The 23,713-nt window shown below is 35.8% G+C and overlaps 1 protein-coding gene across 1 annotated transcript; it reads right to left on the bottom strand.

Moving 5' to 3' along the window:
- Positions 1 to 4,338: 4,338 nt before the first annotated feature.
- LOC105059804 (histone-binding protein MSI1) lies at positions 4,339 to 23,225 on the bottom strand. The gene is made up of 6 exons (XM_010943252.4): positions 22,643 to 23,225; positions 17,217 to 17,543; positions 16,338 to 16,490; positions 13,767 to 13,891; positions 13,533 to 13,628; positions 4,339 to 4,868 (listed from the first exon to the last, which is right to left on the bottom strand). Exons 1-6 carry the CDS (start codon positions 22,985 to 22,987, stop codon positions 4,649 to 4,651), a joined length of 1,266 nt encoding a protein of 421 aa, XP_010941554.1. The 5' UTR covers positions 22,988 to 23,225; the 3' UTR covers positions 4,339 to 4,648.
- Between the last annotated feature and the right edge of the window lie 488 nt (positions 23,226 to 23,713).

Raw genomic sequence — 23,713 nt, 5'->3', positions numbered from 1 at the left:
AAAAAAATATTATGTTATTTAATCACTTTATCTCAACATGTGATCCCGTATCAAGATTGGATTTACATTGTCTCACTTACACTTATTTCATATACTATTTTTTTATTATTTTACATTGCATACTTTCTGTATAGTATATGTAATTTTTGAGTTTGATGATATCAACATGGTAAGTGCGAAGGAACCAATCGCAAAAATGGCAAAATAAAGTATTGTAATTAGTGAGTATTGTCAAGTTAACACAATCAGTGTTAGATTTTAATTATCTACATATTCATGTCCCATTGAGATTGAACTTATATTATCTCATTTGTGGTTATTGTTGAATTATGGATATAAAGCATTTTGACAAATAACTTTGATAGATAACTTGGATTTTAGTTATTTTTATAGTTGTATTCTCTACAAAAAACTTCAAATGGCATAAGCAAATGTTATTTTATTTAATGACTTAATTTCAAATATGATCTATATCAATATTTGACTTACGTTGTCTCACTTGCACTTATTCCATATACCATATTTTCTTATTTTCCGTTGCATCCTTTCTCAATCTACCATGCAAACATAAAATTATTCTATCAAATATTACAAGATAATAAAAGTAATATTCTATTTATAGATGGCATGAACATAGTATTTAATATTAGGAAACCAAATTGTTGGTGTGAATATTATGGTGCATTGATATGGTACGAGGAAAAATCAAAAAAATCATGAAGGCCTTGAAATCCTAAGTTTACATTTTGTTGTATAAAAGAAAAAGTGCAACTTTTGCTTCTTAAGGAAGCTCCATCGCCACTTATAGAATTACTTGACTACCCATAAAGGAAGATTGCTAGCAGCTTTCATGAGAATATCAAAAGTTATAATAGTATACTTACATTTACTTCTATGGGGGGTCAAGTTGATCATGCCATTAATAGGTCTGCTTGTCCTTATGTGTTTAGATTGAATAAATAAAATCATTATCGAATTGGTTCTCTGCTTCCTATGGTTGGGAAAAAAAATCATATTTTGCTTAATTGTATATCCATAACACCCAAAATGAAGTGCAAAATAAGATTAGAAGTCAAGATTTATATGTAAATCTAATCAGTAAGTTATGAAAATATTGTTAAAAATACTAAACGATTGCAACGTGTTGCTCAAATCATTCAAAATGGCGAATGATATATTTAGAGAGAGTGCTATTACAGATTTTACTTTACACTTGATTGATAATAGAAAAACTGGTGATAGAGAATACAATATGCCCTACTACTCAAAAGTTGTAGCTCTGATTGTTGATAATCTTGATGAAGAAAATATTCATCGGGATTTAATTATTGAGCATAGAAGAGAAGATTTGTAAAAATTTATGGAGTTGCACCTATGTTCCATGGCTATGTAGTACCATTAATTACTTTTTCTTTATGGAGAAGATGGTTATAGAACAAGAATAAGGCATAAAGCTATTTTGAGCATGAATAATGAAAAGAGAAAGAATTTGACCATTTGTGAGCACTATGCATATAAAATTCAATAAAGACAAAATAAAGACACTGCATTGCTATGTAGTGGATAGTAATTCCAACAGTTCTTAGTAGATTATTATGCATGTATTAAAGAAGAAAGGTTGGAATAGATAAGAAGAATTTAGAATAAACTAAAAACTAAGCTTTATAAAGATCTAAAGATGCAATTGTTAGAGGTGATACTATGTCAAATGAAGTTGGAAAAGATATATTCTCTCATCATCCTATGCAAGAAGCCCAAGATGTAAGATTCAAAATTATCTGATTTATTTTTGACATTCACATGCAATCCAAAATGATCTGAAATTGAATGGTTCATAGCATAAATAGAAAAATAAAAAATAGAAGATCGTATTGATATTATTAACAAAATTTTTGAGATAAAGTTGTAGAAACTAATAACAGATCTTAAGAAAAAAATTATTTTGACCGTACAATAGCAAGTAAGTTATGCTTTTGTTTGAAATAGCATGATTTTGTATATATGTTATTTTATATAAATTACTCATTAAAAATTATTACAAGTGAAATTGTTGTCATTGATTGATATTGCATAAATAGGTCCATATAACATATAAATTTGTTGCTATTATAAATTTTTGTTTCATTTGTTCCAATTATTTATACAAGAGAGTTCCAAAAGAGAGGATCGCCATATGCTCATATCTCGATTTTTCTCCAAGCTGATGACAAGCATCCAAATCTATCACAAATTGATGACATTATTTCAACTAAAATTTTTAGATTTTAATGAAGATCATGAAGGATATAGAGTTGTTGAAAAGTTTAGGATTCATGGTCTTATGGCATAATAAATCCATCCTCACCTTGTATGGTGGAAAATTGATGAAGCAAGCATTTCTCAAAAAAATTTTACAATAAAACTACCATTACTGAAGATGGTTTTTCAGTGTATAAAATACAAGATGATGGAAATTTTGTCTTGAGAAAAGGAGTGAAGCTAGGCAATCAAATATGTTGTCCCATATAATAAGAATTTAATTGTCAAATTCTAGGCTCATATTAATATTGAATGGTGTAATAGATCAAGATCGGTGAAGTAATGGTTCAAACACATCAAAAAAATCTAGATCAAGCAACTGTGATTATAAATAAAAACTTGGATAAAATCAAAACTTATCGTATGTATATTTATAGTTAACTAATTTATATATATTCTAATTTGTAAAAGTTAAATATGTAAACTACAATATAACGTATATTTTCAATTCAGATATATTTCTACATGCGAAGCATATTGAAGCATCCCGTAATTTAATATGTATTATTGGTAGCCCTCTGTTGAACGACATAGTTTTCATTTACTAGATGAACAAAATGTTATTTTCTCTGACTCGACCGAAATTCAAATTGTTTTAGACAGACTAGGCATTAGCAAGACAATATTCGCTAAATGGATGATAGCAAATCAAATTAATGAACATATGAGGGAATTGACATAATCTGAGTTTCCTACCAAATGGATTTAGGACAGCAAAAAAATAAAAATGAAGAAGAAGAAAAACAAAATAATTAGTTTGCAGAATCTACTTTGCTCATCCTACAAGTGGAGAGCGATATTTAGGTCTACATGCTGTACATTGGGCTTCCTCGGTGACGATAAAGAATGGGGTGATTGCATTAAGGAAATATCTACATGGGCATCTAGATCATAATAAAGAGAGTTGTTTGCTACTATACTAATGCATTGTGAAGTAACAAAACCTGATGAATTATGGAATTCAAATTAGGAATTACTATCAGAATATAAACAATACCATCAGAGAAGCTTGTTGAACCTGGAAAGTCTCATACTTGGCCCATTTCAATTACAACAACATGCTCTTCCAGAAACAAGAGTGACTCAAGACTGGCGGCGGTGAGCCGGGGATGTGGGCCATGGTGGCGCAACCTGGGATTCCCAGACTAGCGGCCGGCCAAGCATACCGACAGTGAAACATTAATGGATAGTAACGAAGAAAAACAGAGGGGGGAATGGGCAAATATTCTCACTAAAATCCGGCTATGGCTAGCCAGAAACTAAGATCCCTTGGATAAGGAAGAGGGAGAAAAGGTTAACTCAAAGATTATCGGCCTCCTACCAAGCTTTTCGGTGGCGCTTGGGATGTGGTGGTGGTGGAAACTGTCAGCGAACCCGTCCAATCTTGGATCTTTGATTTAGGAAAATGAAAAGAGCACCCACAACCATGGCAACCACAAGCGGTCATACATCCATCATCTAACATAAATTTAAAAGAATCTTACAAATAGAGCCTTCCATCTTTCTCCCCTTCCACATACAATGCACACGTTAAATTCTAAGAGAGAAGGAAACCCAGTGACTTGTACGCAATTTCAAGTGGTTCAGAATATACTTTGGCTCCAAATCTAGCTTCAGATCCATGTGATCCTGCTTGTGTCGATTTACCCTGCTTCTAGGTTTCTCCTAAAACAGAAAGCCAAAAAAAAAAAAAAAAAAGACCCAGACCAATGAGATTAAGATTGTTGTTTATCCTTAAGAGTATTTTTCTTGAAGCTCAAGATCTATTAAATTTCAATTAGATTGGTGATTCCTGTGAAGACCTGTAAATTACGTGTAATAGCTGCTGATTGACAATCCGATATTGCAAATCTTTTTCCGGTTAAAGAAAAAACAACAATAAACAAGAATCATAATTTACAGAAAGTACAAAAAATGAAATATTCCTAGATTTGCAGGACTTGCCTGGATTAATTATGAATTTATAAACTACACTACCTCTTCCCTGGACATAATGAGGCTTGGTGTCAAAGAGATGGATCAATCAACAAACGCCAACAATGAGAGAAAATTGCCTTTTGCTTCAACATAAATCAGCATTCAAGACAAAGAAAGGCAGTCATCACCAACTGGAACTAAACATGACTCAAGACATGCACATCATAAGTTAGTACAAGATAGCTTGGTGTCTCAAAATCTAAACATCATAAATTAGTACAAGATAGAAGCTTGGTATACTCGGTATGTCATTCCACTAGGGAGCCAAAACATGGAAGGCAAAATCCAGATCTTTCACCATCTTCATAACCTCTTTTCCTTTCACAAGGTGAACACATCCAGGCAGTGCAAAGAATCTGAATGCTATGGGGCTTTAGTTGGTTTTGTCACCAGGCAAATCATCTTCATCATGGTAGATGTTTTCTGCCATCTGCCAAATCTGAAGGATGTTATCTTCAGCTACGCTGGCAATGACCCATTCATCGCGTGGGTTCCATGAGAAATCGGATATTTTGCTCGTGTGCCCACCATGAATGAAGAGAAGCTCAGGCGGGCCATCCTCTGCATCTTCTGGCGTTTGTTCCTCATCAATCCTGTTAAAAAATGCCAAACTGGCTTAGAAGTTACACCAACAAAACAACGATAAAATTATATGACTCCATGTTGTTTACATGATGTACAAATACTTGGATCTTATGATGCTTTGAACCAGTCCCAGCAAGTATGCTGAGCTTCAGAACTAACAAAATGGAGTACATAATGGTTGCTAGCTTACTTAGAAGAATCGGTCATATGCCAAAAAGATAATTTCGTATTAACAAGCTACTTGAATGATTGTTAGATGATAAGAATACTTCGCATCAAAGGAGTGCCTCATCCAAAAAGGAACAGGGAAAATGTAGACACAAGCCAAAATACAAATTCTGGAATTCAACCAGATAAATATATGAAGAGGTGAAGATCTTGATGCTGCAAATCTTCTTATCTAGAAAGAATGCAAAAGAGATATCCAGCATATTTAAATTTGAATCTCCAACAAAATACAAGAGATGTTATCAGAGAAATCCACTATGTTTAAACTTCAATCTCCAACAAAACACAAAAGACGCTATAGAAACTTTTTGCTTTGAGATAACTAGATCTGAACATCAGTGAGCCTCTGCTTGTTAAACAAAACCTCTGAAAAGTTTGCAAGATTAAAGATCTTGTACTCTTTTGTGGATCTGCTTCACTTGCACAATGTAATTAAGCATCCACTAATATTTAAGTTATTTACTTCAAGTACCCCAGTTCCCCTTATAGTGGAAGGGGATTATTGGCCTAAAGGTGAAGGTCCACCAAGAAGGCTCACTGCCCTTGATAGATTGTGATTCGGTGCATGAACATTTGTAGAATTGACTTCTTTGTATTCAATTTATTACCTCACCCTTTTTGGATTGTTTAATATCTTAGATTTTCTACTGTAACTCCCTCCTCCCCGAATCAACAAAGTTCATTTTTTGTGCATACTAATTTCTTGATTTATATTTTCCTCAGATTCGTAATACATCAAGCTTCTGCAAATCACTAATGAAAATGAAATACTGAGGAAAATTTGAACTGCTGATAACATCATAAAAAGAAACAGACCTCATCCACAAGCCTGTTTGATCATGATAAAGGCATTGTTTGTCACCTGCTCTACATCAGTGCCGTTTTGCTACATCTATTGAAAACCTTTTAAGGACAAACTGAATTTTCATGAGGAGCCTACTTCGGTCATCATATTTTAGGTTTCATGGAAGAAATCAAAGGTCAACAGAAAGTTCAGGAGTGGTTGGAAAACTCTCTCTCTCTCTCTCCTCTCTCTCTGGGCTGTTTGGTGGAAGATCTGGCTTGAATAGAATGAGGAATATTTCAATCTGTTCTTAGGAAGGAAGATAACCTGATCAAGGATGTGAGAAAAGCCTGCTGGGATAGATGGCTTTCCATTGCTCCTGCAAAAAGCTGTGATGATCTTTGTTCAGGAATGCTTGTCTAATTTTTGATCTTTTTTCTTATGAGTTTGTATCTCTTGTTGCATTCGTTTCAACATCTCAACAATAGATATCTCATAAGATGTAGGAGGACACCAAGATATTGTTGAATAGGAACTAAAAGATAAATTTATAAGAATTTTCTCCTCTTGTTTCTAGAAACCAAATTAATAAATTAGAGTAGCATTTCTAGCCAAACTAATTCTAATATCCATCAACAACTTCAGATAGAATTTTCAAGGGCATATCCCCATTTTTTTAATCCAGACGTTTGCACACAAATCCAAGCAAGTTCACATCAAATGTTCTATATACATGACCAAATATTTTGGTTAGAGTTAGACAACATGCTTTGTTAGCTCCTTGTAAAAGGAATTAACGATTTAGAAACAATAATAGACCATCCAAATTGAAAATTCAAGTTGTTAAACATGACCTATACTACATAAGCAGTTTATTTTGGTGATTTCTAAATTATGCATCAAGTAGTCAGTATAAAAAATGAACAATATCAATTGCACTAGAATGGTAAAATACATGATAAGGTACATAAGTTAAAAATCCACTTTACATATCATGATCTATACATCTTAAAACATGAGTGGATTTAACTTGGCTAGGTTTTGATATTAGATCATAGTAACATACAGTCAAGGTACACCATATTGTCCCGAATCAGCCAGTATGGGGTGCACCATACTGGATCGTCCCCAAACTGGGACAATTCGGCCTTATAAAATGGAAAAATGGGTGAATCACTCTAAACCGGCCAGTTCGGAACAATATCGGTGCAAACTTCATACCAGTTCGGAACAATACCAATGCGAACAGATCGGTTCGTACCGGTTCAAGTTCAGATCAAGCCCATTCACTTGCGCCCATGCATGCGCTTGCACCCATGACTATGCCTGTGCCTGCAACTATGCTGCGCTCAACTCGCATGGTGCATGCATCCCATGCGCATCAAGCATGCATCTGCACCTGCCACATGCATCCTGCATGCAACATGGTCTTGGGGGAAGGTCGAGCATCTCAAAGTTTATGCGCAGCACTTTTTTTATAAATAAATTTGAAAATCAGACAGATCTCGCTAAATTCATAAATTTCAACCTGGATGTTCGCTAAAATCAGGTAACGCCACTCTCCTCTCTTTACTTCTATAATTTCTTTTTTTATTTTGACACCAAAAATTGTCCGTAATTTAAAAAAAAAAAGAAAATCATGTCAAATTTTTATATTTTAGTGTCATTTCATCATATATTGTAGATTTAGGGAAAACCTACACGATGAACCCAAGATATTGAAGTTTCGTTCAACTTGTAATTTTTTAAACTTAAAAATATATTTTCAGATTTAAAAATTGAAAAAATTCAAACAATAACTGTAAAATAAAAAATACATTTAGGAACATGAGTGCCACTCTCCATGACAATTTCATACCATTTTATTTAAGTTTGGGCATGAATACAAAAATAGTGATATAGACCCAAATTTAAATAAAATTCAAAAATAAGTGGCATTTCATGCATCTCAAAGGCTGAGGAAAACATATGTAGCATCTAGGTTGGGATGATCTAAGCTCAAAATAATTTTCTAAATATTTATATCTAATAATTATTTTTTCAAATAAAAAATTAAAAGATGAAAATAATACCCAAAATTATGAAATATTAGTACTATGTATAGGTAAATTAGAAGTATTTTTTTAAGTAGAAAACATATTTTTCGCAACATATCAAAATTCCACTATTTTTTAAAAAATTAAAATAACAATAAGCTTAGATAGTAATAAATTCAAAATTCCTATTATGTTTCTTCATTTTTTAATTAAAATAAAATAATATAGATATTTTTATTTGAATATTAAATTAATTTTTAAAAAATAACTAAAATTAGTTATATAAAAAAAATTCAGCACTACACATAGTTAACTATTTTAAATATCAGTTAAAGTAAAAATGTTTGACATGTGTTTGATTCACTTGCAAGAATGGATCCATCTGAAAAGGAGCCGGAGCATGACATCCACTAAGATCAGTGTCATGCTTCGATTTGCACCACTGAAGTTGCAAATGGTGCGACATCGAGCTCATAGGAAACAGGATAATTAGGCTAAAGCAACATCTTGCTGGCAGTTACTCAATGTATCAATGCACCAGAATGCCCCGAGCAAATCCGACAGCTGATGAAGCACTTTATTGATTCCAAAGCAGCGAAGGAGAGTACTTAGAAAAGTTGAAGAGGGTAGAGGTAGATCATCGAGCAGTAGAGCCACCTTCCTACTATTCCAAGATGTCGGAGGACTGCTCCATTCCAATTGATGAGGCACAGATCAAGGCTACCACTCAGGCGAGTTTGGATGACTAATGCTAGCAGGAGAAGGTGGCCAAGTATAAAGCTCAATGTGGGCCCCTATAGTACAAGTTGGACTCTGATTCAAAGGCTGATAAGGTAGAGCCAAGATCAGGAGGGCCTCAATCAAGGAGGCCGTTAGTAGAGGTGGAAGGGGCATAGCATCCATGCTGGGAGCATTCGGCAGCAACCACAAGAACTCCAGTGAGATACCACCAAGGAGCACTATCCACAATCTTGATCCACATACCTTCTCCTAGAAGGGATGCGAAGCAACACAAGATCGATACCGTATTGGTGAAGGATAAGACGAAAGACATACAGAGAGCTATCACATCCTAGTTCCACTTCAGTCATATTCCAATGAATGTAGTGGATCCTCCAGGGCCGAAGGATATTTTGGTGAGCTCCTTAACAATGAAGAGCTCTAGAATTGGATAGCTCCATATCAAAGTAGGCGGGGCGCCAATGGACTGATAGTGATGTGTGATGGGTGGACAAATCCAAGCAGGTAAAGTATCATCAACTTTCTAACTTATTATGACATGAAGACCTTCTTCCATAAGTCAATTGATGCTTTAGATAACGTATATGATGCACAGTACCTTCTGAAACTGATGAAGTGATATATTACATAGGAGAGCACAACATCATGCAGATGGTCACCAATAATGGGCCATAATATAAGGTTGCTGGTGAGTTGTTGATAGAGAAGTGGCCCCATATTTTCTAGACACCATGTGCTACATACTGCATCAACTTTATATTGCTGGACATCGAGAAGATTCGTAGGGTTAGGTCATGAAGGTAGCAAAATCTATCACTGAATTCATCTACTATTATACATGGATCCTAGCTCTGATGAGGAAGTTCACTTCGGGATAAATATTAAGGCCAGGTGTACACACTTTGTGACGAATTATATTACACTTCATAACCTTCTTGAGAGGAAGATAGATTTGCGCCAAATGTTTGTTAGTGTTGAGAGGCAAGAGAGTAAATATACAAGAGTTGGCATTGAGGGGAGCCACGTCAAGGACGTGGTGACAAGCTAGCAGTTCTGGACACGGGCCGAGAGGGTTGTGAAGGCTATCGAGCCATTATACACCATGTCAGTGTTAAGTAACAAGAGAGCAGATATACGAGAGCTGGCATTGAGGGGAGCCACATGGAGGACATGGTGACGAGCCAACAGTTTTAGATGTGGGTCGAGAAAGTTATGAAGGCTATCAAGCCTTTATGCATCGCACTTCGAGCTGTGAACCGTGAGAGGTACCCGTTGATGGGCTTCCTTTATTATGTGATGATAGTTGCTAAGGAGCAGATTAGGCAAATAGATCCAATGACAACCTATGAGTACATAGACATCATTGAGCATTGATGGGAGTCATGGGACTACCAGATAGATAGGAAGTTGCATCTAGCAAGAATATGCATTAAAATAGTTGTTCACTATTTAGTCATCTAGTTGGTCATGTCATACTAAAACAATTGCAAAGTGCATTGGCAGCTTACTTCTTGAACCCAAAGTTCCAATACAACATCTTGGTATTGCAATAGACCATGAACTTCTATCCATTCTATGCAGTGTGATATACAAGATGGAGCTTGATCCAAATGTTTCAACATAGTGTCTTGATGAGGTCAGCTAATTTAAGTGCGATATGTCTTCCATAATTTTAAGTTTATTCAACATATTATAACATCACAAGCCATATCTCTTTTGCACAGACAAAATTATTTAGGAAGGGCTCCCATAGGTTCGACGAATGAGAAGCTATGCTCGACAAGGGCAAGATCATGATGAATCCTCGTATATTACATATGAACTATAGGTATTAGGAGGTTGGTTGATATTTTATAGTTACCACCATCTTTTTGTAGTTTTTTCAATGCTTCTATAGTTGAGTGGTGGTTTCATTTTGGGGGGTCAGCCCAAAATATAGGCTGCTTGCTATCTAGATCCTCTCGCAAATGGTGACCTTTAGTGACTGTGAAAATAATTGATCCGCATTTGCCCTAAGCCATAGCAAACAAATGAACTGTCTCACACATAAACACCTCAACTATCTCGTCTATATGCACTATAATCTAAGGTTGAGACTTAAGTGCATCGAGGAAGTAGAGTTGAAGTATAATGATCCACTCCATAATGATTTTGTATAGTATGATAAGGATCCAATAATTGGTTAGCTTGAGAGCCAGCAGCGGAAGCTAGAGCTCGATAAGTCAAAATCGCCTCTCTGACCAGCTAGTATTTTAGCCGATGAGGCTAGGAAGGATGTGAAGCAATGGGCAAAATGTAACATCCCACACTCACATACAACAAATCAGGCAAAAGGGTCAGTGGGATCAAATCGTCAGTTAATTTTACGTACGAAATATCCTCCCAGCAATTTGATCGAGAGATACTCCAATGAGGCCGCTATGCTATCCAATCTACTAAATCAGGAGGGCACGGTCGATCATCGCACCGAAGCCAGTTAAAGCAGAACAAGACACGAAAGAAAGCAATTGAGAAGAAAGGCAAAGGCAAAGGCAAGGCCCCATCGGAGAGAGTGGAGTCAAATTTAGATACTAGAAAGCCCTCACACTCACAGTCACATAGGAGTAGCAGTGATGATGCATCTGGTGGCCTAGAAGGTCAGACCACTGCATATTGCTCACAACCCCAAGATGAAATTTGATTCACTGAAGAGTCCTAATTCACTCACGCTGCAAGATAGGGGCTACAATGCACGATCGAGAGACCATGAGGATATGATTGCGTATAGGAGATGAGGTCCTTAAGATCATGGTAGATAGAAGCCTACTGCAAATGATAGCGCGTGGGTAGAATTCCTCAAAGTATCTGATTTAGAATCCTATATGGAATTTGTAGATATAGTGCCGGCTATTTTCCTTATGGATATGATACTTCAGACATGTCATCCTACCGTAGCTATGATCCTACACAACCTAAAACACCTTATAGGTCAGAATTTGTTGTCAGCATATTCGGATGAATCGCTCCACAGCTGCAGTATTAGGCAGATGATTCCTCCTCGAGTGACACCATTATCCATAGCACATACAGAACCATCTAGTACATAACTTAAGGCCCCCACAAGTTTATAGAAGTGGAGGGCCATGTGGTTGAAGCACTGGGTTAAGTCCCTTATATAGAAATACAACCCCGATGTCTACAAGAGACATTGCCACTTGATGAGATTTTAAATGTTGATATGTATGTACTTTAAATACATCTAATTGGTTGTATCAGGGTATGTCTTGTATTTCATTGATTTTAAGATATTTCATGTTGCTTCTCTTGGTGTGCGAAGCCAAGATCACTTAAAACATCAAACTAGGATTTTAGCACTAATAAAAACATCAAATTATGGTTTTAGCACTAATAAAAGCATCAAAAGATATCAAAAAAAAATGTAAAATTCGACTTAAAATCTTTCGAAAAAAAACTTTTTGTTAAAAACATCAAATTACACTTACAATTAGACTTAATTTTGATTACCTTTCATTAAATGCTAAAAAAAAGAAAAAACAGGAAAAAAAATGGCATGCCAATTCAAAGCCAACACACAACACCGTACTGTGTTGGTACAGTATTACACAGTACGGTGTTAAACCAGTATAGTACCAAACTAGCAGCTGACCAATATGGGGATGGTACCACTTCAACATACCTTGCATATAGTATTATATTATTAAAATCATCCATTTGACACCTACCACAAAATACATGAATTTTGGGGTCGAAACATCTTTTTTATAGTGTAAATGATGTTCAAAGTTTTCAATCTTGAATTTGGATGGTCCATCATTGATTTGTATTGTCAACTCCTCTTTCAAAGATACATAAAGTTTTTTGTCCAAGTCTTTTAGCTATATGTTAGTAGATTTTTTTTCCGCTAGAGAGCATCTTTAAAACAAATGGTGTAGGTCTTTTCAACTACTGGTAATCTATTATACCTCATAGATGTCCAATAAAAGTGGCAAGGTATGCATCAACTTTCACAACTTCAAGGCTTTTTCACAATGAATCAGAGTCCCAATCTAATGAGACATCCAATCAGAGTATGTAATGATGGAAAATCCTCCCATCCATATAACATTCTTGGTGTCTCTCTCTCTCTCACTGTCTCGCTTTTTCCCACTCTTTTCCATCGGTGCTTCTCTAGCATATTAGCAGTGCTCCCTTCACTGATCATCTTTATAGTCTTATACCTTCTTAGAGACTAACCATCATGGCTTGTACTGGTGGGTGCATGCATAAATGAGAGAGAGGGGGAGGGGGAGATCAACATGACAGGGACATGTGTTAGAGAGAGAGAGAGAGAGAGAGAGAGAGAGAGAGAGAGAGAGAGAGAGAGGAGGGCTATAAGAGCAAGGACTGGGGATGGGTGGAAGATAAAGAGGGGGAAGGGGAGGTGTGCTGGACTGGGGAAGGGTCAAAGATAAAGAGGTAGATGGGGAGGCATGAGGATTGGGAATTGGGACATCAAGGAACAAGGGAAACCCAGTTGAATGGGTAGATAATCTTATTGTCCGCATACCCTTTTAAATTAGATGGCTCATATTTAGTCTCTCAAAAAAACTAAAAATGGAGTGGAGCAAATCCCATGTGCCAATCATCTCCTTATGTACTTGATTTTGATAGACCTACCCAGTTTAGGTGTTAACATTGTTCGCTTCAATAGTTATACTGGCACAATTCTCATTTTCCTATAGTGCTCAACGGACTATACCACAAATATTAGGACCAGAACTTTATGGAACATCCTAGATATACATAGTAGTAGAATGCAACAACCACAAACAAGAAGGGTTCTCCAGTTAAATACTCTTAAGTTGATAAATTCAAAAAATAAGAAAACATAGTGGAGAGAGTACCTGCTAAGATCCCACACCATGAGCCTCCTACCCAGGCAGCAAGATGCTAATATAGTCTCATTCTTCGGGTTCCAACCAACTTGGAAAACTTCTTCTCTGTTTTTTATCACGACAAAAAATCAGGTTGTCAAGGATGTGTACATTCATATGCCAGCTAATCAGATTACAGAGAAATTGAGCAAGCCAAATTAAAACACCAAATAACATGTCACATAACAGTAAAATATTACTTACTTGTGGCAATCAAGGGTATGCAACGCAGTATTTATCTTGCGAAGGTCAAATAATTTAACAGTTTTATCAGTTGATCCAGTTGCTACCACCCACTCATTGAAGGGGTTGAATGCTAAGCAGTTAACCTGACACAAGCATGATTTCAATGTCTGAGATATAAAGATGCAGAGCCAAGTACATCACTGCATTATTACAAATAAAATGTTATTGAATAAGAATGAATTTTAATGACACAGATATCATGAACTTGTAAGTTTTGATGCAGGAGAAAATGTTTAAAATACATCATGACACATTTTCATCAGACTCAAGACACCCAGAAGTGAAAAATTTTAAGTCTGAGAATCATTGTTTTTAAAAAAAATATCCTTTTGTTTTATATTGCTTATTCATTCAAACTAAATTAGACATGTGATTTAGGCATTAAACCATTTTTAACATGTTTAATGCAGCTCATACATAGATTCATTCCTTAGTAGTCATTATCACCATACAGTTGCTACTCTCCCTCTTTCCATGAAACAGTTGCTTCAACTTGGCTACATTTTTAACTCAAGCTTCCCTCCTCCCTCTTCAGCCTTAAGTAAATTTGTGTTAAAAATCTATTTCCACAAGCATCAAAATAAGAATTTTGAAAAGTAACTGCCACAAGTGCAATGGAACTTTTAAGGCCTAGTATTACAGAGACTAAGGCAACCAATTGCATCTGGAAGCACTATTCTGCTTATATGCATAGGTGAAACCAAGGTTTAGAGCAACAGTGTAGGTACCCATAATAGTACGGAACCATTTTGACAAATGATGTCTCTTGATACAGAACAGTAAATTAGAGGTGAATTACCATGCCTCAAACACGTACAGATACCTTACCAATATGATCCAGTATGGCCAACATGGAATGATGTGCACTGGTACTTATATCCGTAAGTTAAAAAGATGACCCAGTATGCAAGGCTCCCACCAACGCGAGGTCTGGAGATGGTCAGATGTATGCAACTTTATCCACACATATCAATAATCATTAGGTAAAACCAGCATCGGCGAAACTATCCCAAACCACCTGGCTCGGGGCATACTAAGCCATGCCAATAGCAAACCGACATGGTTCCGACCTTCCAATCAAAAAATTGGCAAAAGAAGGGAAAAGGGAGAAGAAAAGAGAAGAAAAGAGAGAGGGGGGCAGGAAGGAAAAGGGACACAGGATAGGGGATGGCCAACGGAGGGCCGGAGAGGGGTGCGAAGGGATGCAGGAGGGGATTCACCCTCCAATTTCCTATTTCATTCAAAACAGGGTTCCCATGGGTGGGGCCACTTTTTAGTTTCAAAGAATTTAAATGAAGTTGGCAACCCCCTTGGCAACTTTACTTATTTTTTTTTTCAAAATAAAAAATTTTTATTTTGAAAAAATTTACTTAACTTTTTCAAAAAAAAAAGACTTGTTTATTTTGAAAAAAAATTAAATAAAGTCGACAAAAGATTTCCTGACTTCACTTAAATTCTCCAAAATAAAAAAAGGGCACCCACATCTCAGACCCTGTTTCGAACAAAATAGGAGAATCGGAGTGCAAAGCCCCTCCTCTACCACTCCATGGCCCTCCACCGGCCATTCACCATCCTCCGTCTCCATCCCTCACACCTTCCTCCCTCTCCCTTCCTCTTCATCTCTCTCTCTCTTCCTCTCTCCCATTCACCCTTTCCCCTGCACTCTCTGTTGTGTTAGGCTGTGCTCCACCGACCTGCTGCCTCCCCCCCCCCACTCTCTTTCTCTCTCCCATTCTCCCTCTCCACCACCTTCTTTGTTGTGTCAGTATGGACCTGGCATAGGGACGTACCAAACCATATTGCTGAGCAACCAGTACGGACCTTGGTACCGGCACAGCGATCCTTGGGTAAAACAATTATTTCTTGCTCTATCATTATAGGATTTATGAAGGAAAAAGGAAGTGGCAGTCCTCTGGTATAAATACACAGAAATTTGTCATGCAAATATCTTAGCTAAATGCTTTGTGCAAGTCAGTTTTCATTATTTTATGTGCAGGGATAAATTAGTGACTGTTGAACCATGGACACAGCTCTATAACTGCAGAAACAATGGTGACATGTGGTTATTAGCAGGCTGCAACATGAATTGCTGATATCATCTCTTTAACATGTTCCAAACATTATGTGTTTGCCCTAAAATGGTATTGCTTAAGAAGGTATGAGGTTTCTTTCAGTTTCATGAAGAAATTATAAAATAAATATGCACTAACTCATTTTTGTTACCACATTTGTATATCAAACTCAACAAAGCATTACACAAAGTTTAACCTGACTAGTTTTCCAGAAAGACAACAAAAGGTAACCGGCACTGTACCATCTGCTCAGGATCAGCTAACTGATCACTTTGAGCTAAGCTCATGATAGATCTGATGGGCAATCATCAACAAAACAAATCATCTTCAAGAAGCATATAGAAAAGACATTCTGGTGAAAATTCGGGTTACATATTCTACCGCATCTTTTTATGTCAATATATGAAGTAAGAAGAGGGTGGGAAAGAGAACCATTCTTGTTGCTCAGGATACTCACTTCACCTTTATGAGCAACAACAGACTGACTTGGCTTAGTCGCTGAGGGTGTCCGCAGGTCCCATATGTGTAGATGACGATCATCACCAACAGACCCAAACAGATACTCATGCCTTAAATGCCAAGCAACATCTTCAACAACATCTTCATGGAACTGTATAAAGGAATTTTGCAAATACAAGAGATAATTAGTATCATTCACTGGCCATAAAGGTATCTTCAAAGTTTGCAGAGAACTACGTAAATCTAAAAGACTTTAGGTGACCACAAAATATATCAAAATAATAAATGTAAATAAATATTATTTTGCATCCCACCTGATCATCGGAGTAAGCATCAATAGTTACTGCATCTTTCAAACTTCAAAGTTTAACATCTTGACAACATTTTAAAAGAAAAGTTGCCACTTTTTTAGTCAAAAGCGTGAAACAATAATATGATTTTATTAATCAAATACTTACAGATCCTTGATAGTATTAAGGTAAAAGGGTTATTCAGCAACTGGGCATGCTTTAAATTTCATGATTTGTTCACACCTATTACAGCTCATACAAATATGTTAAATGACCCACATATGTCATAAATTACATTGACAAAATATGATGGCAACTGTAGTGAAATTTGACCTCATTATACCTTCTAATCTTTCAATATCGCAATGTGGCAAAGTTATACTAGCAAGCTTAAACCTTTTAGTATTATCCAACAGCTGAGTCTCTCTATAAAATATGAGTTATGTTTATATGCCGAAATAACTACTCTATAATTATAGTCAAATGCAAAACTAAACGCATCTATGGCAAACCAGTATAAGATATTTATCAGAATTTCCATATAAAAATTAAACAAGTTTTTTATTAAAAAAAAATCTAAAATTTACCTTAAAAATCTGTAGACAATCAAGAGCCTTATTTTTAGGAGCTGCATTGATGTCCCACAAGCATATTTGAGCATCATCAGAGCCACTTAGCAGAAAACCTTGCTTAAATATGCTCCAAGATAAGCCATATCCTTCAGAACTGTGACCCCTTAACCTCAACTCAGGATTGCATACACCATCAAGAGGAGGCTTTGATGGATGCTTGCTATAGTCAAAAACATAGACCTCTGCACTAACTGTTTTTGTCGCGATAATGAACTGGTTTTGAGGCATATAGCGAGCACGATTAACCTCGCCATCATGATTTATCTGCTGGATAATTTGCACCTGAAAAAAAAGGGAACCAAAAAGGCATGTTATAGCATCCTTAGCTGTATCATACATTAAATAGATAATCAAAGCAGTCTTCTATGATAGTTCTGTCAACAAGTAAGATAGAAGAAATGAGCACCAAATGATTGACCTATGCCCCAGGAAAAAAAAGGAACGCGACATTGCTGTGGAAAATTGCAATTTTGACCAACTAATCAGAAAACCTTTTTTTCTTTTTCTATTTGTCTAAATAAGCACAAAAGGGAACAAATCAGAATCCATTTATGCATATCTTGTTAACCAGAGAAAACAACCAGCATGGCTTCACCAGCTGATTCTTTGTTTCATTTTTGATAATAAGCACTACAGGAAAAGATAGCTTGCCCCATATCTAAATCTTGCCAAATAGAGAAAGCAACCTGCATGAATAAACCAGCTTTGTTCTATTCTCCAAAACTAATAATGAAAGATCTTTTAACATATATATCCTCTCAGTGAAGCTATCATGCACAATAAGTAACTTCAGCTTAGGCCTAAGTAATCTGAAATCTGGTTACAGAAAATTGAAATGCCTCAATCAAACATTATCATGCTGATTCTTGAACAATGCAAAAGGCTGAGCTCACTGTCAACCATGTAGCAACAGGAAGGAAAAAAAATGTAATGAGAGAATGGACAATGATTGTGGTCGGCCATCATATAAAACTGGTTTGAAAATGTGAAGATTCTCGAAGTCATTGGAAAAGAAAATCTCCAGTCAAGGCTACAAGATACAGAAAATGGCAGATGTTGTATCAGCTTGGCTTGGAGCTCTTTGTTAAGCACCTGTTGTTTTAGGTATTCCCCATTGGGGCTTAGGGTTAGGGGAGAGGGGCTCAGAGCTAAGTCATGTAAATCTACTACCTTGCTGAGTCCTAAAGTGCACTAATGAGAATGGAGAGAAGGTCATGAGTGAGAGAATGCACAATATGAACAAACAAGAAATAAAAAAGAAACAAAAAAAGGAAACATAATCCCACTTTAGTTCTTTACCATAACCATACATATATATTTTTTACCCAGCTCTAAAGTCTAACTCAAGTTGGCATGCAGTTGCAGAAACACTAAACCTTTAGTGCTCTTAACAGAAAGAAACAGCAATGGTACTAAGAATAAATTATATTTAAATAACTTAAAATCCTACAGTAAATTATGATTAAGAAGCAATTAGGAGGAAATCCCTCAAAATATCGGAAGAAAGGCATGAAATAAACTTTGACTTGAGTCTCGCCACCTTGGATCCTAAAAAAAGATCTTTCCTTAATAATCAGAGAGAAAATGTACAGCAGATAATGACTTCAGTACAAAAAAATAATAGAAGACGAAAGATCCTCAAAAAAAAAAAAAGAAAAAAAGGAAACAAAATGAATTACGTTGTAGACCATGAATTTAAAAATCATTTAAGCAATTATTACAACACTATCATAAGCAAGCATGCATACAGATGCATCTATCTCAAATCCATGCAAACATCATAGACACCTTGGCCTCCCTTTAAATGCTGTGTACGCAGTGAGCATCTTTTCCTACATAGCTTGGAAGTTGAGTTATGCAAAGATTCATATCAAAAGATGAAGTAATATAGATTCTACAGAAAATGAGATGAAATAAGACGACTGGATCAAATGTGACACCATTTGATGCATGAAAAAAAATGACATGGACATGATGATAAATTTCTAAAAAAGAAGCTCATGAGGACTAGGAGAACAACATAATGAAGTGCATGGTAACAGTAAATTAAAAATAAAGAAGATCAATAAAATTCCATAAATTTACATGGCATTCAGATTTAAAAGTCAGATTATTATGCTATACGAGAGGACAGTGCAACCAGGATTTAAAAAGGTTATAATGCTTTCTAGAAGTAATTCAGCTGCATGTATAAGATTATCAGTGTGTATTCTTACTGAAACGATTGATGGATATATTCAAAATGAAGTGGGAAAACACGTATTTAGATTATAAAGAGAGCTTAAATAATAGGATGATAGAGACAAGCACAGCTAATGGATCTACTAACCATATAACACGTTTATGAGGCAGTAAGGAAAACTACCAACACAGGAAGGTAGCAGAGAGAGCTTAGGACTTGTTTGGCACATGGAATGAGGAAGGGGAAAAGTGTGGTTAATGGAAAAATAAAAAAATATCTCATGTTTGGTTGGAGTTTTCAAAGAAAAGACACGGTAAAGGAGCTTTCCCTTGGGAATAAGTTTTCCACATTTCATAAGAAAGAAAAACCCATGTAGGGCATGGAAAAGCCACTTTCACATGCAATGGGAATTGTGGTAGATTCTTTTCTACAAATGCTCTTAAGCTATCATGATCTTCTTAATGGTTATTTTTAATAGTTAATCTTAAACTATTAAAAATATACTACTAAAAATTACCATAATATAAAGATGTTGTGGTAATTTTAATATAAAAATACATTAATAACTATTTAAAAAATTATCACAATATAAAGAAGTTGTCTACCTAGTAACTAAAAATCAACCCAAAAAATAATTTTTATGGCTATTTTTAAATATTTCTAAATATTTCTAAATATATTATAGTTTTAATAATTAAAAAAATAAAAATAGCTATTAAAAATATATTTTGATCTTTTTGGTATTGAACCTTCAAAACCTCCAAACCTTAGTGTTCCAAATATCTAATTCTAGAAATTATGCATCTGATATTTCTTCCTTGCGGTCCTTTTATTAAGGGCATAACAGATATTTTACATAACTTTTCTAAGAAAGTAGATGCTCAATCAAACATAAGTCACTCTATAAAGTGTGTTTCTTCTGCCACTTTCCCATAGTCAACCAAACATGCAAAAACCACTTTCTTAAACATCATATACTCAAGCATCAACTTCCTAGGAAAAATATTTCAATGAGATAAAATTCTTCCTGCAAACCAATAAGTCCTTAAAAGCAAAAAGCACTCAGCAGATTTAAGATCCTCTTTGTATATGCTTTAGATCCACAAATTAGCACTATCTGCAAGGAGTCCTCTTAGCATATGTTTTATACAAATGATATAATATTGGTCAATAACAATAGGAATAACTCTTAGCATATGTTTTATACAAATACAAATGATATTATTTTGGTCAATAAGAATACGAATGGCCCAAAACTTAATCTGGAGTTCTGTATTAGGAAAAGAAAATAGTATGGTCATAAACTCAGACAAACAAAACTAAAGCTGTTGGAGTGTAGCTTTTTCAAGTATAACAGTAGTAGGGACTGTAATTTGAATCACAAAATTTTTTTTTTAAAAAAAAAAAGCCCAAATAAATCACTTTTTCAATGAGACGTTTGTAAAACAAATTAAGAATGAGTTACAAGCCTAAGAAAGTAATTAGCATGCTGATGATATTGCCTAGCCAAACAGATCACTCTAATTGTTACAAGATGCCCTTAGGAATGGTGAAACCACATCACTTGCTTATCCATAAATTCATACACCATTGAGGATATTAGTAATAAACATTAGCTTCACAAGCAAGCCTTTCTTAACCATATGGTCAGTTTTTCGTATTATTATATGATCAATATCATCAACAAACTATAACACTTGACAGATTAAAAATTTCCAAAAGGAGCCCACGTGTCTTTACATTTCTCAGCATATGCAACTTTACCTTGAGGTAACCAAGCTAACTGCACAATTAATAAGCACTGCCATTTTTGCACCCCATTATAAACAAACTCGCTGCATACATTCATGTTACAATATTGAACTAGGTGATAAATAATTTTGCAGATAACCAGAATAACGTCAAATTTTGATGCAAAATCAATGCAAGACATAACATGAATATTTATGAAACTGAAATCCAGATCTCATAAACAAAGTGCAGATAAACATTTAGTCTTTTTTATAAAAAAAATAGAGCATAACAAACCAAATAGCCACCGCACACTTAAAAATGATGTCCTTAAAAAGGCAATGAACTATTATTCTTTTTAAAATTAACCCAATGTCACAAAACTGATCAGATGAAAAAAAATAGATATATGAAACAGGGAGTCCCAGATGGCAAACCCAGCCACAATTCTATTTCTACTCAAAAAGATAACTACTTTCCCTCCAATCTAACATAAAACCCTAATGATAAATGTAATGGAAACAAAAGATGAGATTTTTCCTTCAGGTTGCAAGCCCCAGTCAAATCTTCGTTTATTTTACTTAAAAAGGTTATTTTTCCCCCCCAAATCTACCGTAGAACCCTAGCGATAAACCCCGATTGAAACAAACGATGAGATTTTCCTTCAGGTTGCAAGCCCCAGTCAAATATTCGTGTATTTTACTAAAAAAGATTATTTCTTTACCTCAAATCTAGCATAAAACCCTAACGATAAACCCCAATTGAAACAAAAGATAAGATTTTTCATTCAGGTTGCAAGCCCTAGTTAAATCTTCGTGTATTTTACTTGAAAGATTATTCCTTTCCGTTAAATATAACGTAAAACCCTTGTGATAAACCCCAATTAAAACAATAGATGAGATTTTTCCTCCAGGTTGCAAGTCCCAGTCAGATCTTCGTGTATTTTACTTAAAAAAATTATTTCTTCCCCTCAAATCTAACGTAAAACCCTAGTGATAAACCCCGATTGAAACAAAAGATGAGATTTTTCCTTCAGGTTTCTAGCCCCAACCCAATATTTTCGTGTATTTTACTCAAAAAGATGATTCTTTTCCCTCAAATCTAATGTAAAACCCTAGTGATAACCTCAATTGAAACAAAAGATGAGATTTTTCTTTCAGGTTGCCAACCCCAGTCAAATCTTCGTGCATTTCCCTAAAAAGATTATTCCTTTCCCTCAAATCTAATGTAAAACCCTATAGTGATAAACCCCACTTGAAACAAAAGATAAGATCCTTATCTAAAAAGAAAACAAAAGATGAGATTTTTCCTTGACAAAAACAGCAATTTCTGTAACCAATCTAAGAACCCAAAGATCGGACTAGTAGAAACGATAAAGCACGGATCGAAATGAAGTTAAGGGAAAAGAAAAGCCCCCGGAGCGGGGGGTGGGGGGGTGGGAAGAGAGACAGAGACGGAAATTGGTCACCTTCCCACTGGCGCATCCGAACCCCCCGTTCTCCCCGCGCTCGTCGTCGTACTGGCGGGCGTCGGCCTCGGAGTCCTCGAGGGGGAGCTGGACCTGGGCGAGCATCAGATAGTTGGGCTCGCCATCGGAGGTGTGGGTGCCAAGCACCATCTTCTGGACGGAGTAGTCCTTGCCGGCGGGCTCCTCCCGGTCCGGCAGCCACTGGACGGTGAGGGAAGGCCACTCGAGGGCGTGGGTAATGACCAGATCGTAGAGGAAGGGGGTGTTCTTCTTCCATATCTTGTACTCCTCGTTGATCAGCCTCTCCTCCACCTCTCCCCGGAACTCCTCCTCGTCCTTCGCCATCTCCCTCTCGTTTCTCTCTGGACTCTGGGTTTTGGTCAGTAGAAGCTCTTCTTGGCGGGAAGCAGGACGGAGCGTGGCGAGGGTTTGTGGAAAATTTGGAGGGAAGAGAAGGGATTGGAGGAATCGGAAAGAGATGGGAGATCTGGAGAAGTGCGAGAGGAGAAAGAGAGAGAGGGGGAGGGCGTTGTGAAGTGATGTCAAAAAGCTGTGGTTTTCTCTCAGGTCCGACCTGTTTCTAATCCAGCTTGAACTTGGATTTTCTTTCAAACATAACCCATCATAGTAAAGTCGGAGGTACATGCGCCGTGGGTAACAAGCCTCTTTTTTTTATCTTGTTTAAATTCGCAGGGTAACGTGGCGCGTGATTATTGGACTGATTTATTCAATCTAATCCATCTAATAATTAAATTTATTATTAATATGCTAAAAATTTTATTATGATATTATAAAATTTAAATATTTTTTCTAAAAATATTTAAATAATTAATTTATATTTGTTGTTTGAAATTTATTCTATACCCTCAACTTTTCTTTCAAAACTTATCACAATCTTGGTACAGCTATGAGTGGTCATAGATGCAGGTTTCACCATGTGATGCCCAAAGCCAAATTATTTTTACAAGTTCAAATCCACTCCATAATTAAAACGCTATATTCCTATGTAATATTAGATCCAAAAATTCGGATATTGAATTAGATTTTTACTCGATTTGGAACTATTTCATC

The sequence above is a fragment of the Elaeis guineensis genome, chromosome 10 (genome assembly GCF_000442705.2).
Source record: "Elaeis guineensis isolate ETL-2024a chromosome 10, EG11, whole genome shotgun sequence".
Classification (NCBI taxonomy): Eukaryota; Viridiplantae; Streptophyta; class Magnoliopsida; order Arecales; family Arecaceae; genus Elaeis; species Elaeis guineensis.
This window is presented reverse-complemented; position numbering and strand designations above follow the sequence as displayed.